The 16,472-nt window shown below is 35.0% G+C and overlaps 1 protein-coding gene across 6 annotated transcripts in view; it reads right to left on the bottom strand.

Moving 5' to 3' along the window:
• PCMTD1 (protein-L-isoaspartate (D-aspartate) O-methyltransferase domain containing 1) overlaps window positions 1–16,472 on the bottom strand; it is an 84,113-nt gene that overhangs the window by 10,353 nt on the left and 57,288 nt on the right. For 5 of the 6 annotated variants that reach the window (XR_009214745.1, XR_009214746.1, XM_058443700.1 and 2 more), the window contains 2 exons: window positions 5,253–5,424; window positions 3,209–3,332 (listed from right to left, as the gene is read on the bottom strand). Coding sequence is in view for 4 of the 6 variants with exons in the window: in XM_058443700.1 (XP_058299683.1) it covers window positions 3,209–3,332; window positions 5,253–5,424 (296 nt within the window). In the remaining 2 variants the exon portion in view is untranslated. Of the gene's footprint in view, window positions 1–3,208; window positions 3,333–5,252; window positions 5,425–11,164; window positions 11,357–16,472 lie in introns of all 6 variants that reach the window. The other variant, XM_058443699.1, reaches the window with a different exon arrangement.

Here is a 16,472-nt window from a genome sequence, read left to right as displayed (position 1 = left end):
TTTTTCATTACTTCCTTTTATTACTTCCCATCGAGTTAGGATAATTTAAACAAAATTATCATAAACTATAATTCTAGTGTTTGAAAACTAGGAAGGAGAAAACAGTTTTGTTACTATTGTTGCAAGGAGTTTAAGTAGGGACCAGTAACTACAGTATAGTCTACTATAATAAATAGTACTAATATAGCATAAATAGATGGAGTACACAGATAGTCCCTGACTTACAATGGTTCAATGTAGGATTTTTCCACTTTACAATGTGTTTATCAGGATGTGTTTATCAGGATGTAACCCCACCTTAAGCTGAGGAGCTCCTTATGTCTCATGATGGGGTTCTGGTTTCTACTAAACAAGCATCACTTTTGCAACCAAGTAAGGTTGAACCATCATAAGTTGGGGACCATTTGCTGTGTTGCCAGCATTAAATCCATTTTCCATTTACAATATTTATGATTTACAATGGGTTTATCTGGCCATAGGAGCATCTGTAGTCTACTAAGAAGTAGACTTCATGGAAATAATCATATAATGCATACACAGCCAAGTGATAATCACTGATTCTGGTGCTAGAAAGAAATGGATGTCCTGTACTTTTCTGTGTCCCAGAGCATACCCAGTGATACCCGTTTTTGACTAGACAGGAAGTTTAAGTAAACATTTCAACACAGTAACTTCATGTTTCCAGTCTCCCTTATGAATCCTTTGTTTTTTATCATTCTTATTTTAGCTTTAATTTTCTTGTTTTATATGGATTGTTATATATGGATTAAAATCCTTTTTGTAAGTAGCGAAAGTATACATTACTAACAAGTATATTTGAAAAAACTGGTTGCTAACGTTTTCTGAATTATGAAAGGTTGAACATTTTTTAGAACTGACTGCTTAATTTCTTTCTAAATGAGATCACAATAAGAGCACAGAATCAGAATCTATGACTCTCACAAATCTGTGAAGAGTGGTCAACATATGTCCTTTGATGGTGGCTCCCATTAGAGAAAAATGTTTGCAAAGCACTCTCCCAAGGTCAAGCTGAAGAAACATTTATGCCACTAACACTCTCAGGAAGCAACACTCACCACAGAGCCATGTGAGCCTCTCTGCATCATTGCACACATTCTTCCCAAGGGTGGAGGAATGGCTAGGCTTGTATATTTCAGGTGTGTAAAAAGCAGCTGGCCATGTTTGGCTGTCATTCCTTTCTCTTTTCCTCTGGGATGTACCTACTTTCGTCTGGGAGTCACATACATTGACTAGGCTCTATTCACCATGTATTTACAGGTAGACTCCCATGGTGGCAGGCTGGCGTCACTGCCTGAAACTGGGTGGGTGGTTGGGTCTGTCTAATGCAAGGGTTGTGAAACCCCGTCTCTACTAAATACAGAAAACTAGCCGAGCATGGTGGTGGGAGCCTGTAATCCCAGCTACTCAGGAGGCCGAGGCAGGATAATTGCTTGAGCCCAGGAGGTGGAGATTGCAGTGAGCCGAGATCGTGCCACTGCATTACGGCCTGGGTGACAAGAGTGAGACTCCATCGTAAAAACAAAACAAGTATTACTCCATATAATTTTCACAAACACCCCAAAAGTCCCAAAGTCATGCAGCTCAAAAGAGAGTAGCATGAACACTGAAAATAAAATTGTATCTTTCTATAAACCCAAATTCCTATGCAATAAATTCATTTAAAAGGCAAACTAAGTCAAGAGGTTCCTTTTTGGTAAATAATTTTACCTCATGGTTAAAAAAACTATGATCTAAGCCAGACCAATTAATATCACCCTCTCCTCTCCATTTCAAGCTCTCATTTGCCCCATTAGGTTGATCACTCCCTCCTTGAAACTTTTCTTTCTTGGTTTTCAACACCCTGGGGACCTGACCCTAGTTTGCCCCCACCACCTTTATTGGCCCCTCCTTCGCTAATCCATTTTCCTCCATTTTATCGCTAAATCGGTGGACCTCAAGTCCAACTCCAATATCTCCTCTTTATCTCCACTCTCCGCTAAGTGATCTCATCCATTTCTATCTAACCCTAGCCTAAAATGCCATGTTCACGTTGAGGGGTCTCCATTTATAACTTGCTCATGAAGCAGGTTTGTGCCACCTGACATTTGTCTGTATGGTTAACAGACAACTCAAACACGGTGAAAGGAAAATGTCAGATCTTTCTATACCTGTTTCCAAATTATGCCACTTCCAGTCTTCCTAGCAACAGTAAATAATGCCAGCACTCAGCTAGCCTCAAGGGAAAACGAATTCCTCTTTTCCCTCCACCCACACTCCCGAGTCAGCTATTCTTCTGCCTTTAGACAACACTATCCACACCAACATCCACTCTCCTGTGGGTGTAAGAAAAGCCACCTGACTGGCCTGCCTGCCTTTTTTTCCTATGATAATCCATCCTCCACAGCCAGCCAATGAGCTTCCACCACTCTGGACCTTATGCCTGATCTGGGAACGACCAAAGTTCTCTTCAGCCTAAAGCCTTTTGTATTTGTCTCTCTGTAAGAAAAAATGCTGCCACTACATCTTGATGTGGCAAGTTCTTTTATATCATTCTGGTCATAATTTAGATGTTGCCTTGGCAGAAAGTTCTTCCTTACCACCATACCTATAGCAGATGCCCTTCCCACAACCAGTAACTTGCCACCACATCACAAACTATAATTAATAACTTTGGTTTTGGTTTGACCTGCCCCTTCTTCTTATGTTTCCATGAAGGTAGCTAACAGTGTCTGGTGTAAGGTGAGGGCTTTATTTTACCAAAAAAAAAAAAAAAAATTGAGGCCCAGGGTGGGTGGCTCACACCTATAATCCCAGCACTTTGGGAGGCTGAGATGGGTGGATCACTCGAGGTCAGGTGAGACCAGCCTGGCCAACATGGTGAAACAGCGTCTCTTCTAAAAATACAAAAATTAGCCAGGCGTGGTGGCGCACACCTATAATCCCACCTACTTGGGTGTCTGAGGCACAAGAATCGCTTGAACCCAGGAGGCAGACGTTGCTGTGAGCCGACATGGCGCCACTGCACTCGAGCCTGGGCAACAGAACAAGACTCTGTCTCCAAAAAAAAAAAAAAAAAGTTGAATAAATCCACCAAATATCTTACTGCATAAGTATTTAATTCTTCATAATTACATAGTCTTAAATCCCAAGCATAAAAGCCAAACACCGTAAGTCATAATTCAATCAGAAAATATGAAGAGCTACTTACGGAGTCCTACAGAATCTGGTTTGCCATTATCATTCTTACTTGGTTGCACAAGTGGAGCAAATGAAACAGCAAGGATATTTTTACTTTCCCAAGTGTTCTGTCCAGTTCGCATAATCTGTGTTAACTATTTAGAGAAAAAGAAAGAAAGAAAGTGAACAGCTTAATCCCAACAATGTGGTCACCTTACAGTCAAAACTTTGTTTTAACTGCCAGTTAGAGCTACACAATCACTTATATTTAAATGTGACCAAATTAATTCCATTTAAATATTTACTATAAGATATAAAAGGAATGAAAATATTTGCTGTTAATACAGATATTTTAATGCAAATGGGATACTCAAATATGGCCAAGTGAGTCTGCAATGTTAGATCTGTGGTCTGACAGTGTCTTGGAGAAGCACTACAATCTATACATGCCATTGCCTTTCAAAATACATGTCTGAGACAGGTTCAGTAATTTGGTTAAGGTATTACATTAATAAGACCATATTTTGACTACATGTTGACTTCATGCTCTTCCATGATATTAATGGAATACAGATTCTAATTCGACCCCCAACTTGATATTTCACAAATAAATGTAATTACAAAGAGACTAGGAGTTTTATCATTTCAGCAAACGCCCATCACTGGTGACAGGAAAAAAATATTAGCTCAATACACATCTTGTTCAAGTTTAATTAGTATATTCAACTTCTATCACAAAAAGCAGCTCGTTATTACATTTGATGTTTGTAAAATAGTATAGAGTAAATGTTTAACAAAATATTGATGAGGAAGTCACATTTTATGTATTTGAAAATGTATCGTTAAAGGAAAACAAAACAAAAAACAAATTGTTTAACTGGGAGTTTAAGCCCTGGAAGCATTCTAATAACATTTTTCCATGAACTTTTAAAAATGAATATTTATATACTCTGCCTTTTTAATATCTGACAAATGACTTGCTACACAGCACAGTACATGGTGATAGTGAGATCCACTGAGCTGCCAACGACACATGGTGATGTTAAGGGACCCCCAAGATGTATAAACTCCACAACTATCATGCTAGGTCCCAGTCATCTTAGATACTCCACCTCTACTACACAACTACAAGGTTATTTTAAACATTTCAGATTTCAGTTAATGTGAATATTAGAGATATTTTTTAAATGTGTTTTTATTAACTTTTTAAAGTAATTTGCTTTTGAAAGGTATACCCATTTTCTGAGTAAATTAGTATTTTATACATTATACCTAATAATTCCAAACCAAGGCTAAAAAAATAAATTTAAAAATGTTCATAAATAGCTGCAGAATATTTTCAAATGAGTCTATTCAGTACTAATGAAGTTTTTTAGTTCACTTGTTTTATTAATGAAGTTAAGTAGTTCAAAATCAAACCACAAACAGGATTTCTTTTCTTTTCTGAGACAGGGTCTCACTTTGTCACCCAGGCTGGATACAGAGGCACGATCATGGCACACTGCAGCCTCAACCTCCCGGGCTCAAGTGATCCTCCCACCTCAGCCTTCTGAGTAGCTGAGACTACAGGTCCATCATCACGCCTGGATAATTTTTGTATCTGTTTGTAGATATGTTGCCCAGACTGGTCTTGAACTCCTGGGCTCAAGCGATTTGCCTGCCTCAGCCTCCCAAAGCGCTGAGATTACAGGCGTGCGCCACCATGCCTGGCTAGGATTTCCTTTCAATATGTTCAAAGAACTGAAGAGTATGGGAAACTGAGCAACTACATCACATTCAGCTTTTGGGTAAGCAAAACAAAGGAGGAAGCAGCTTGCTGAACACCAGGCACAGGGAGTAGCTGAGCTGAGTTGAAAGCCCAAGTTACCTCTAGTCATAGTAGAGATCTTTTCTCTATCTCCTTTGTTTAAATAATTAAGATGTTTCAAGTTTTTTCTTAACAAATAAGATAGATCTGGTGAAAAGTAAATTTTTCTTTAAAAGTTACAATATACCTTTCACTGAATAAAATTTCTTAACCTTAAACAAATGTGCTTGCTTCCTAGGCCACTAAAGAAAAGGAGAGTGGAAGTTACCTGATCCTCTATAGGCATGACCAATATGCCTCCAACTTTTAGTAATATTTTCATGTAGTTTTCATGGTCTTTCTGGACTCCAGCTCCACAATAAATTCGATCATACTGATGACTGTCAGATGCTATCTGGAGGCAATTACCAACAACAAATGCAGGTTCACAGAACTCAAATCTGCATTGAAAAACAAACATATTTTAATTCATTTAAGCAAAACATTAGATCTAAAAAATTTACCATAATCCAGTCCTTTGAAATAATGAAGTTACCAAAATTAATTATAAGGATAAAATGATTGTAAACTTTATTTAAATATAATATTTATTAAGTTTAGCACTCATCAAATGTATTGTTTTATTATCAATGACATAGGACGGACATGTGTTTTCAAAACATTAACATTTTTGGCCACACTGAAACCTCACTTAGGTCTTCAGAAATAAATATAATGAAAAGCCCATCACAACCTCAATATTGTGACACCCCCAAAATAACATAACAATGAGAATCATAAGGATCAATAAATGAGAAAATGCTTCACTTTGCATTGTCCTTTCCAAAAAAGGTGAGGGGCCAGCAGAAATGAGAAGAGTTTGTATAGAATTCATCTCAGTTTGACATTTTTGCTGAAGGTAAAAGTGGGAGAGCTTTATCAGAAAAAGTATACGAGTGTCCTGACCACATACCCCTGCAACCAGTAAGGTTAGGAAGAGTTTCTAATAAATTTTGGCTGAGGAACATTACTGAATGGGACAAAGACCAGAATTAATACTATTTTTTTTCATGTTGCTGCTTTGGCCCCGATGATCTCCCTAAGCAACAAGAGATATGATTTCAAAGGTATTTTATCCCTGCTGCTTGTTCCTGATAACAGTGTTGGTTCATGGTACACAGAGTTATGCTTTTACAAACTATCCTATTTGGACTTCTACTTTATTTCTTAAATTTTGATAAACAAAACTGAAGACAGGCTCTAATATAAACGTAATTAAAACCCCAATGCACTAATAAAACAGGCAATCTTTTTAAAATTAATTTGTACCCTTTTAGTTTTAAGTTGAATAAAGTTAATATGATCATAGAGCAAAAGCACACTATTATTTGAGGATGAAATAATTTATATTAAAAGGTTTGGCATGCAGTGAAAAATAACACTGATTTGAATCACAATCATTTTTACTCTGTAAAATATATCCTGTCCTTTAGTAATTAATAGACTTACTACACAATAAGTTTCCATTCAGAGTCACTAAAACACAGACACATTATAAACATCTATTTCCCAAAGAAGAAAATTTACCAGAATATATGCCCCGTCTTTCATTTTTTGTCTTTTTGGTGGAAGGGGATAAAAGGTGGAATGGGAAGGGTCAAGGGTGTCCCTGTACTATTGTCTTCATGCCCCCACGCTAAGGCAGTCCATGCCCCATTATTTCTTTAACTGTCACCTCACTGATCACATTTTTCAGGGCTCTCTTCCATCCCTTTGCTCTCTACTGCGCAGGATAAGTTCAAGCTCCTAGGAGTGCTACGTGGGGGAATCTTTATGAGTCTACCATCAAGTCGTTCTACTAGACTCCTTTCCTGTCTCTGCCCCAGCCTCAACATACTACTCTGCAGGTAGATTGAATTACTTGCTTCTAATTCCTTACAGGAACCATCACAGTGTTTTGAAATCCTGCATCTGTGTATGTGCTGTTCCCTTAACTTAAAATATCCTCCCCCTCTCCTTCTGCCCTTAATAAATGCCTGATATCCCTTCAAGACATAGTTGAAATACCAGCTTTGCAATGAAATCTTACTCAATTCTTTAATAGTATCTCATCTTTTCTGCTTGCACAGCACACACAAAATGTGAATTTACCTAGGTTAGAGAATCATATTTAACTTCTCTTTTATACTCAAAACTATGCCATAATCTCGGATTGTTTAAAATACAGGCAAAATATAATTTTTGGCTTTTAAGTAATTAGATACAGTAGATCACATGGTTTAATCACCTTATCAAATTCACAGTACGCATTCTTTAAAAATAAGTTGGACTATTTCAGTAAGGTCTATCTAAAAATCTTATAGAAATTCATTTTAAATGCTTTAATTTTATCATAATTTATCTCAACCTCATAATTTTCAGGATGAATGTGACTAGGGAATTTAAATAATTAAAAATTTTTGAATTATTAAACCACTTTATCAAATATGTTAAATCAACTAAAAAATATGCTTACAGTTTTAAAAGCTTCCTACTAGTTAAAAATATGTGGTAGCTTACAGAACTATTGCCAAGGAAATCACCATTACAGGTAATGACAACTTACAATTAAAACCCCTTTTCATTAATTCGTGGTATTATATACATGTTCATCACAGCAAAATAAATTAGAAATAATTTAGTGTGTGATTCTAAAATTAAATGTGTGACACTGGGCAAGTTACCTTATACCACTAATTGCACACTTCCTTCAGTCAAATACTATTTATTGAGCACCAGCTTCGTGCAATGACTGAGAATACAATGGGAGACACTCGTGTCTATATCGAATGGAAGAGACAAACATCGAACAATTCCATTAATTGAAATATAAATTACAACTGTGATAAATGCTCTAAAGGGAAACTGACAGGCATAGGGATCAGAGAAGGGCTCCCTGAGAAATGGCAAGCTGGGATCTGAAAGATGAGACAGGACAATCTAGAGCTGCACTATCAAGATGAAAGCCACCAACCACTGTGGCGAGTAAACCCTTAAAATGTGGCTAGTTCAAGTTTAGATAATCTGTAATGCACATGGGTTTTCAGAGACTTTTTAGAACAATGTAAAATATCTAATTCTTTATATTTGTATATTAAAATATACATACTTTTTAATAGTCACCTAAAATGAAAATACTATCCTTTTACTTAATAAAGAGTTGCTTCTAATACTTTCCTAACACAATCTTCCCTTTGAAACATTTTTAAAATTTATTTTCCTGCTGTCTTTGAATATTTCTTCTGGATTTAATTGTATCTCCATCACCTATTAGTCCTCAAAATACATTTATTAAATAAATGAACTAAATTTAAAAAAGAAACATAAATGTTTTAACTTTTCTACCTACCAACGTTGAATATGAACCCAAATTTGACAAATTAAATATGCTAATCACAAAAATCTCAGGAGTAGAAGAGAAGATTTTCTGGAAATAAAGTTACAGAAAAAGCATATGCTTATGGTACTTCTTCTAATTGTTTTAAGTTTTAAAATATAGACACAGAGTCTTGCTATGTTGCCCAGGCTGGTCTCATACTCCTGGCCTCAAGTGATCCTCCCACTCCAGCCTCCCAGAATGCTGGGATTACAGGCACGAGCCACTGCGACCGGCCACCTATGGTACTTCTCTGTAGTAATATAATGGTTTATGTTTTGTTAAAAAGGTTACTATGATAACTGGAGCTTCATGTTACAGAATACAGTTTTTTTCCTAACAGGCCAAAAAAGGAAAAACAAAACAAACTCTTACCGCTAATGAATAATCAACTCTCCTATAACTAAAAGACAGGTTTTTCTTGGGCCAGGGGGTCCTTTCTGAAGATCTCAAATCAACCATCCTTATTATTCTAGTAAACAACATGAATGTTTTTCCCTCTAATGTAAAGCAGAACAAGTATATCTACTTCTAAGGGAAATTATTAATACAAAGGATAACTGCAGAGAAAAATCAAATCTCTAAATTAATAAACTTCTAGTAATTGCAACTCTACTTCTAGGAAACACAAATGGGGTCTTCATACTTTCATTTAACATGTTTAAATTGATTTCCTTTACCAGAATACTCAAATTTGAAAGTTTCCTTGAATTTAAGACAATATTCAAAAAGGGATATACTATTACTAAATTTAAAAATAAAAATTGAAAGATATAAATAAAATTGGACAAAAAAGGATATCTTTAAATGTTGGCACTAAAAAATCTAGAACATATTAGAGAACTCATCTGCCAAACACACTACAAAGAAAACTGTAACACTACCAATTTTAGTGTCCTATCTAGGGACTATTATTTAAGTACGGCTTAACCTTTTCTAGCCATAATACATGGAACTTCACAATCAGTTAAAGAAAAAAGCTCTCAAACTGCATATTCTTATTTTTTTCAATCTGTAAAGTGATTATGGATAACTTTCCAATAAAGTACTTATAATATGAACTTAGGTTTTTCTGACTGGGCACACTGTTAAGAATCTTAGACGTTTTTTATTCTGATACTAATATCATGACTTATTTATCTATTTATTTACTTTTATTTTGAGAGGGGGTCTTGCTTTGTTGCCCAGGCTGGAGTGCAGTGGTGCGATCTTAGCTCACTGCAACCTCCACCTCTCGGGTTCAAGCAATTCTTGTGCCTCAGCTTCCCGAGTAGCTGGGACTACGGAGGTGGACCACCATAATCAGCTAATTTTTTGTATTTTAGTAGAGATGGGGCTGTACTAGTAGAGATGTTGCCCAGGCTGGTTCTGAACTCCTGAACTCCGGCAATCTACCTGCCTGGGCCTCCCAAAGTGCTAGAATTACAGGTGTGAGCCACCATACCCGACCCATAACTTATTTTTATACAGCATTTCATGTAAACAAATTCATACCAATCAGGTTATAGAGCGGCCAAAATTTCAGTTAATATTTTTTCCAAAAGTCTATGATTACAATTTTTCAGGTAGGCCAGGTGTGGTTCTTCACTCCTGTAATCCCAGCATTTTCAGAGGCCAAGGCAGGAATGCCACTTGAGCCCAGGAGTTCCAGACCAGTCTGGGCAATGTGGCAAGACCCTGTTTCTACAATTTTTTTTTTTTTTTTAAATCAGTTAGGCATGGTAACACGCGCCTATAGTCCCAGCTACTCCAAAGGCCAAGGTGGGAGGATCGCTTGAGCCCACAAGCTGGAAACTACAGTGAGCTATGACCATGGCACAGCAAGACCCTGTCTCAAAGAAAAAAAAGAATTCAGGTAAATGTTTACTGATATTCATATATATATTTATATATGTGAATAACTAGATGATTGATTCAAGACACAGATGGTGGCTACCATGTTATCTAACGGAGTAAATTACAACTCCTATTGATTCTTCCAAAGTAGAGAAGAAAATAAACATTTTTCCTCCTTAGGCTTTGACTATCTTCTGAAAGCTGTGTCTTACTTAAGTTTCCATAAACCTATGGAGGTAAAGGACATATTTTAAACTACAAATACAATTGCTGTATAATCTCTAAGACTGAACAATAAACTCAATGAAAGTTCTCAGTTTATTACAAAATAATACTACACTATTTATAAAATTACACACATAGGTTAAAAACGGTGAAAGAGAAAATCTGAATTCTACCTTTTTACATCAATGACACAATAAATGAAATCTGAGAAGAAAAAAATGGCAAAAAGTCTACTAAAATGATACTTAATATGTGTTCATAATTACTTGTAAAAGAGTGGTTGGTGTGTTCCTTCCCTAATTGTTATACTTGATTTAGGAGTTCATTAAAATTTTGTTTGTAAGTAAAAGAAAAAGTAGCAATCATTTTTATTCTTTGAAAAAAATGTTCAAAACAAAATTTCCAAGATAGAGATGACCCACACTCCTAAATTACACTACCAAAAATATGTTATATGCATACAGAAGAAAAAAAAATCAACAGTCCTGAAATGTGTGTAATAACCACAAAATCATTCATTCTAAGCTTATAATCATTTATTGATTTAAACCTGAAAATCCAATGAATATTCTCAGATTCTCTTATGCAGATAAGGAAAAGTAATTGACATACTCTTAATCAAATGTACCCTGAAAATCATTTATGAAAAAATATAGAGCACACAGATATCTTGGTTTAGAACATGAACACTTGCCCAAAGTAACACCAGGATTCTAATCACTTACCTTAGCAGTGGTTTTCTTTATAGGTGCACGTTGGAATATCTTCATCTTGAGATGGACAGATGATTTCGTTCACAGCAGGGACCTTGCCAACTTGCCCATATAATTCTTTTGATAAGCTGCTAGGAGATCAGGGTGACCTAGCCTTGCCCTGTAGCTTCCCTCTTAGACGGATAGTCTAGGTCTAGGAGCTGACTGAGAGTAGAAAAAACAACATTCCCCTTCAATACACTGTTGAAGTGGGGCTGACAATTTGCACACCTAGTTTATCATGTGCCACAGGATGCTGTTACTGAAATTTTAGACAATTATTCCAGTGGAATAAAGAAATTTCAAGGACGTGGAAAAGAATCCTACCTTGTTCTCACACCTCATCCAAAACAACCTGCCAAATAAATCAAAAAACTTTTTTCTTGAAATACTTTGTCAAAATACACATTTTGAGTTTTAAGAGCCATGACTGCTTTATTAATACAAAATAAAACTTCAGACTTTTCCATTGTGAAGAAAACCAAGGGAAATGTTAAACTCTTGATCTCCAGATACACTGATACCAAAGACTCTTACAATCAATAATTAAGCTATTTAATTACAATTTTTCGAAAAACGAAACTTTACATTTTCAAGTGTTTTCCATTTCAAATGAATCAACTCATCTCAGAATAATTCAAGCATTATTCCAAGCAATGTGTTACAAGTAAATACAGTTACTGTTCATTAAAGAAAGCAGAGAAATTCATAGTTACAAAAACAATCTCCAAACATTTTACAGGAAATGTGACAGGTAAGTCATATAAAGGTGAGCCTTTTATTGCTGAAATTGTATTTCAACAATGTCTTCTCCTAAAAATGTGTTTGAAGCCATGAAATTTTTCCCCATGCCATTTCTAACAGGTTAAAACATACAACCAATAGTCCTGATGACTATTTTCAAGGATTTCTCTGTCTCAACATCTGAATGTCTGTCATAATTTTAAAATGTATTTACATATCTGTCATAACTTTAAAGTATATTTACAATCTCTAACAATTATAAAACTACTTCTAAACATATATTAAAATATCAAAATGTTCACATATTTGAGAAATATTTTGGAATATTGAATGTATAATGAATTATATATAGGAAAACTCCTTTAAATAAGTGTAATTCTCATAGAGATGAAGTGAATAAAAGATGACAGAATACAGAAGCATCTAATTTTCAAATGCAAATCATATGTGAAAAATGAACATATAATTTAAAATAAAATTAGGATAATAGATATGACCATATCAACTAAATCTTCTAAAGTACAAAAGTCTACTCTAACTCTACATATAAAACTTATACCTCAACTAAATTTGAATAATGAATTGTCTCCCCACCCATCCCTGACCCCAATAAAAATTCATGCCATAGGCAAATCTCATTAATGAACAAGCTATGCTCTTTAATATAAATGCTATAGTGAATTAAATGCATTAACAGCATTCCTTAATTCTAATGTGAAAAAAGTAAATGATGAAAATAAAAGTACTCCTTCAACTTTCCTATCCAGGAAACTTTCCTATCCAAGTTGCTAGGCTGTAATTCATTGATGGCAGTACCTTGCTGGAAAGAAATATTAGAATAAATCAACGTTTACATCATAAGAGCCAAACAGAACTAAGTAAAGACTCCCAGGCTCCGGTTATAGCCTCTTTTTCTAACCCTCGGTTTTCTCATCTGGGAAATGTGAACACCAATTAATATTGTCTCTAGAACTGTGGATAAAACATTTAGAATGGTTAAAATGAACAGACAACGCATATTAGGTGCTATTATTTTTTATCATCTCATTATTGTTTTCATTACTCATATCATGACTCATTTATATGGCAAACTATACAGAGACAATGGTCTTCCATTCATATGGAATGAAAATCTCCAATAATTCAAACTACATTATACTTATTTGGCTACTGACACAGTCATACTTTCAAAGTCACAGCTACAAGTCACCTAAAAGGGGAGGAATATAGGATCTATTGGCCTAATTAATGCTTTACGAGAAAATGGCCCTCTCCAAAGCATGCATTCTAGGGAGCCAAATCAAATACATACATGTATATGCATTACATATGTGTGGCTATAAATAAATGCTATACTGATAATTCATTTTCAAAGTATTTACATGGTAAAAAGTTTATAATTCAGGCTCCTTTAACATACTCTTCTAATAAAGCTGGAGATATTTTTTAACTGTACATGAGCAAATACGGACTCATAATTTGACTTTCCCAATATCCTCCTTTCCTCTCAAAAGCCAGATATCTAAAGGCCTTTACTTGTCTAGCTAAAAACAGGATGTTTAGGAGAGCATGTATAAAAGTACAATAGGAGTCAGCAAACTACGGACAGCAGGCCAAGTCCAGACTACAGCTCGTAAACAGAGTGTCTTTGTAAATAAAGTGTTACTGGAACACCCTCAAGCCCATTCATCTTCATGGCATTTGCATCCAGTTTTATACTGCAAAGGCAGAGTCAGGTGGTGGCAACAGAGACCATCTAGCTTAGCAAGCCTAAAAGATTTAATAACTGGGATTTGTGGGAAAAACTTGCCAATGTTTCAGAGGACCCTTGAAATCACATCATTTTTATAAGAGAATTTCAGTGAATTTTAAAATACCATATGTATCAAAGGAATACATCAGACATGAAACTTCCCCCTTCCCTCCCATCTCCAGTACAGTAAATCCGCGCTATGTACTCTCCACATTATTTCATTTGATGATATAAGACTAAGACATACAAAGTTTAAAAGTACTTACAATACTTTTTTTAAAGAAAGAATACTACTTTCAAGACACAGGAATCAAGCTTTATACAACATAAAAACATGTTTGTATTTTATTTGGAGACAGGGTCTCACTCTGTCGCCCAGGCTGGAGTGCAATAGTGCAATCTTGGCTTACTGCAACCTCTGCATCCCATGCTCAAGCGATCCTCCCACCTCAGCCTCCCAAGTAGTTAGGAATACAGGTATGTGCAACCATACCCAACTAATTTTTGTAAAATTTTTTTTTTTGTAGAGACAGGGTTTTACCATCTTTGCCCAGACTGGTCTCAAACTCCCGGGCTCAAGCAATCCACCCGCTTTGGCCTCCCAAAGTGCTAGGATTATAGTGTGAGCCTATTTGTATTCTTAAAAAGGTCATCTAACATTATATATTCTAATGCTGATTAGCATATGGATTTTACCCCCTCTACTGTATTTGGAAGTTTACTATGATCTTAAATACATGCATATAAGAAAACCTTAAAAATGCAATTCAAATCATGACATGATAATACTTTCGAAAAGGGGACTGATTAAAAAATGATCCAAACCGGCAGGATAAAAAAAACTGGAAGAATATTAGGTTTCAGCTATTTATTCTCTCTCCATTACACATAATCAAGGATAATCTGGTACTAAGGAATATATAAATGGCAATTAATTTTCCTTAGTTATCTTATATTTTGTTAACTAAAACATATATTTTGATGAACCATACATAATTAAATAAAACTGCTTAGAAATGAGATTTTTAAAACCACTTTGCACAGCAAGTTTGTAAAATATTTTCAACTTTAGTTTAAATATTATCCACAAACATCAAGACAAATTGAAAATAATGAAAACACATGTAAGAACGATATCATTTTTATAATTTGTCACTGAAACCAAACTGTATAAAATAAAAGGAATAAAAAAAAAACCATTGAATCCAGCCACTCATTACATTATGCAAAATGAAACATTTCCCTAGTACCTACTACTCCTTGTATATAAGCTACTTTATAATCTGAAATACATAACAGTAATGTTTTAGTACACTGAAAAGATTAGGATAATAAAATTTTCAGAACTGTCTTCTTCAAGACTAGTTCATTATTGTAAGAATCTGTTTCAAAAATAAGCTGTAACAAACACTTTAGAAACAACTACATATAGTAACTAAAACAAGGCCATTAAAAATTAGAGAAACATTTATACCAGTCATATCACTGTATTTTATGATTCATCAATTTATGAATAACAAACCTGTGTAACACAGTAATGAAAATAAAACTAAAGAAATACAAGCCAGGGAAATTTGAGTATTTTACAGTTACAAAAAAAAATAACAATTTTAGAGAATTTTTAAAAATTGAGATACTTATACAAGTCGTCTTCAAACTTATCTGTGTTGTGATTATTTAAATTACATCAACATAGAAACGCTTCAAATCACAACATATTTTACTGTTTCCCAGGACTATACCCTCTTGCCAGCAATAAGCTTGAGCTCCACAGACATTTGCACAGAGTTGCTTCACTGATTCAAGAGTCTTCCTTGAGTCTGTTCTGCTCAATTAATGACCCAAAATGGAATTATCTGTGTCTTCGTGTATTAACAGGTGAAATCTATTAATAACTAACATACAACAGAGCTTATAATAGACCTTAAAAATTTGCTTTTACTAATACTTTTATATTTTCTAAATTCAAATGTACTCAAAAAGCCCTTCTGTGTACATTGTTTCAAGATCAAAACAAATACTTACTAGCAATTAAATAAAATGAACAAAATTCTATAGTTCTAATAACTGTATAAAAATACATTCATGACTACATCTTAAGCATTTACCATGCCACCATAATCCTTAAGACAGAGAGAAACAATAAAGACACAAAAGGATGCTAAAACTGAATCCCAATTTCTTATCAAATAATTTGGACTAAAAACTTTTATTTCTGCCAAACGTGCTTTTCTTAGAATTAGGATATGAACCAACACAGTAAGCCTTGAAAAACAAATCAAAATGTGCATTACGTGTTGTTTATAAAAACAAGCATAAATAAGATACAGGACGGTGTTCAGTAAATTAATGCAGAAAATTCAAGTGGCTTGTTTAAATTCATTGAACTACAGTAAAAAAACCTGAGCATTTCCCAACTGCCCCATGCCTGCCTGCAATCTTTAACACAGTTACAATCACACCTAGGTAGACACAAGATCTTGCCTTCACTGTAAGGACTGAGGATTTTGCTCCATTACATCAGGTTTCTGTTCTTCAGCCAATCAAATGCCACTTGCCAAATGATAAATACAAACTGGGATTGCAAAGGGGAATGAAACAAAAGTACAAGAGGAAGGGGAGGAAGGGCAAAGGCAGGAGGGGGAAAATAAACATTCCTCTGAAGATATTCACAAGGTTTTTTGGCTTCTTCTCTCTGGTGCTGTCCTTCAATCTAGATCTTTCTAGAGAAAAGCCCTTAGTTCTGATGTAGCCCCCCACTCAAGTTGTTGATGGTCATAGCCA

The sequence above is a fragment of the Hylobates moloch genome, unplaced genomic scaffold, assembly GCF_009828535.3.
Source record: "Hylobates moloch isolate HMO894 unplaced genomic scaffold, HMol_V3 SCAFFOLD_9, whole genome shotgun sequence".
Classification (NCBI taxonomy): Eukaryota; Metazoa; Chordata; class Mammalia; order Primates; family Hylobatidae; genus Hylobates; species Hylobates moloch.
The sequence above is the reverse complement of the archived record's forward strand: the minus strand, read 5'-3'. Positions and strand labels throughout refer to the sequence as shown.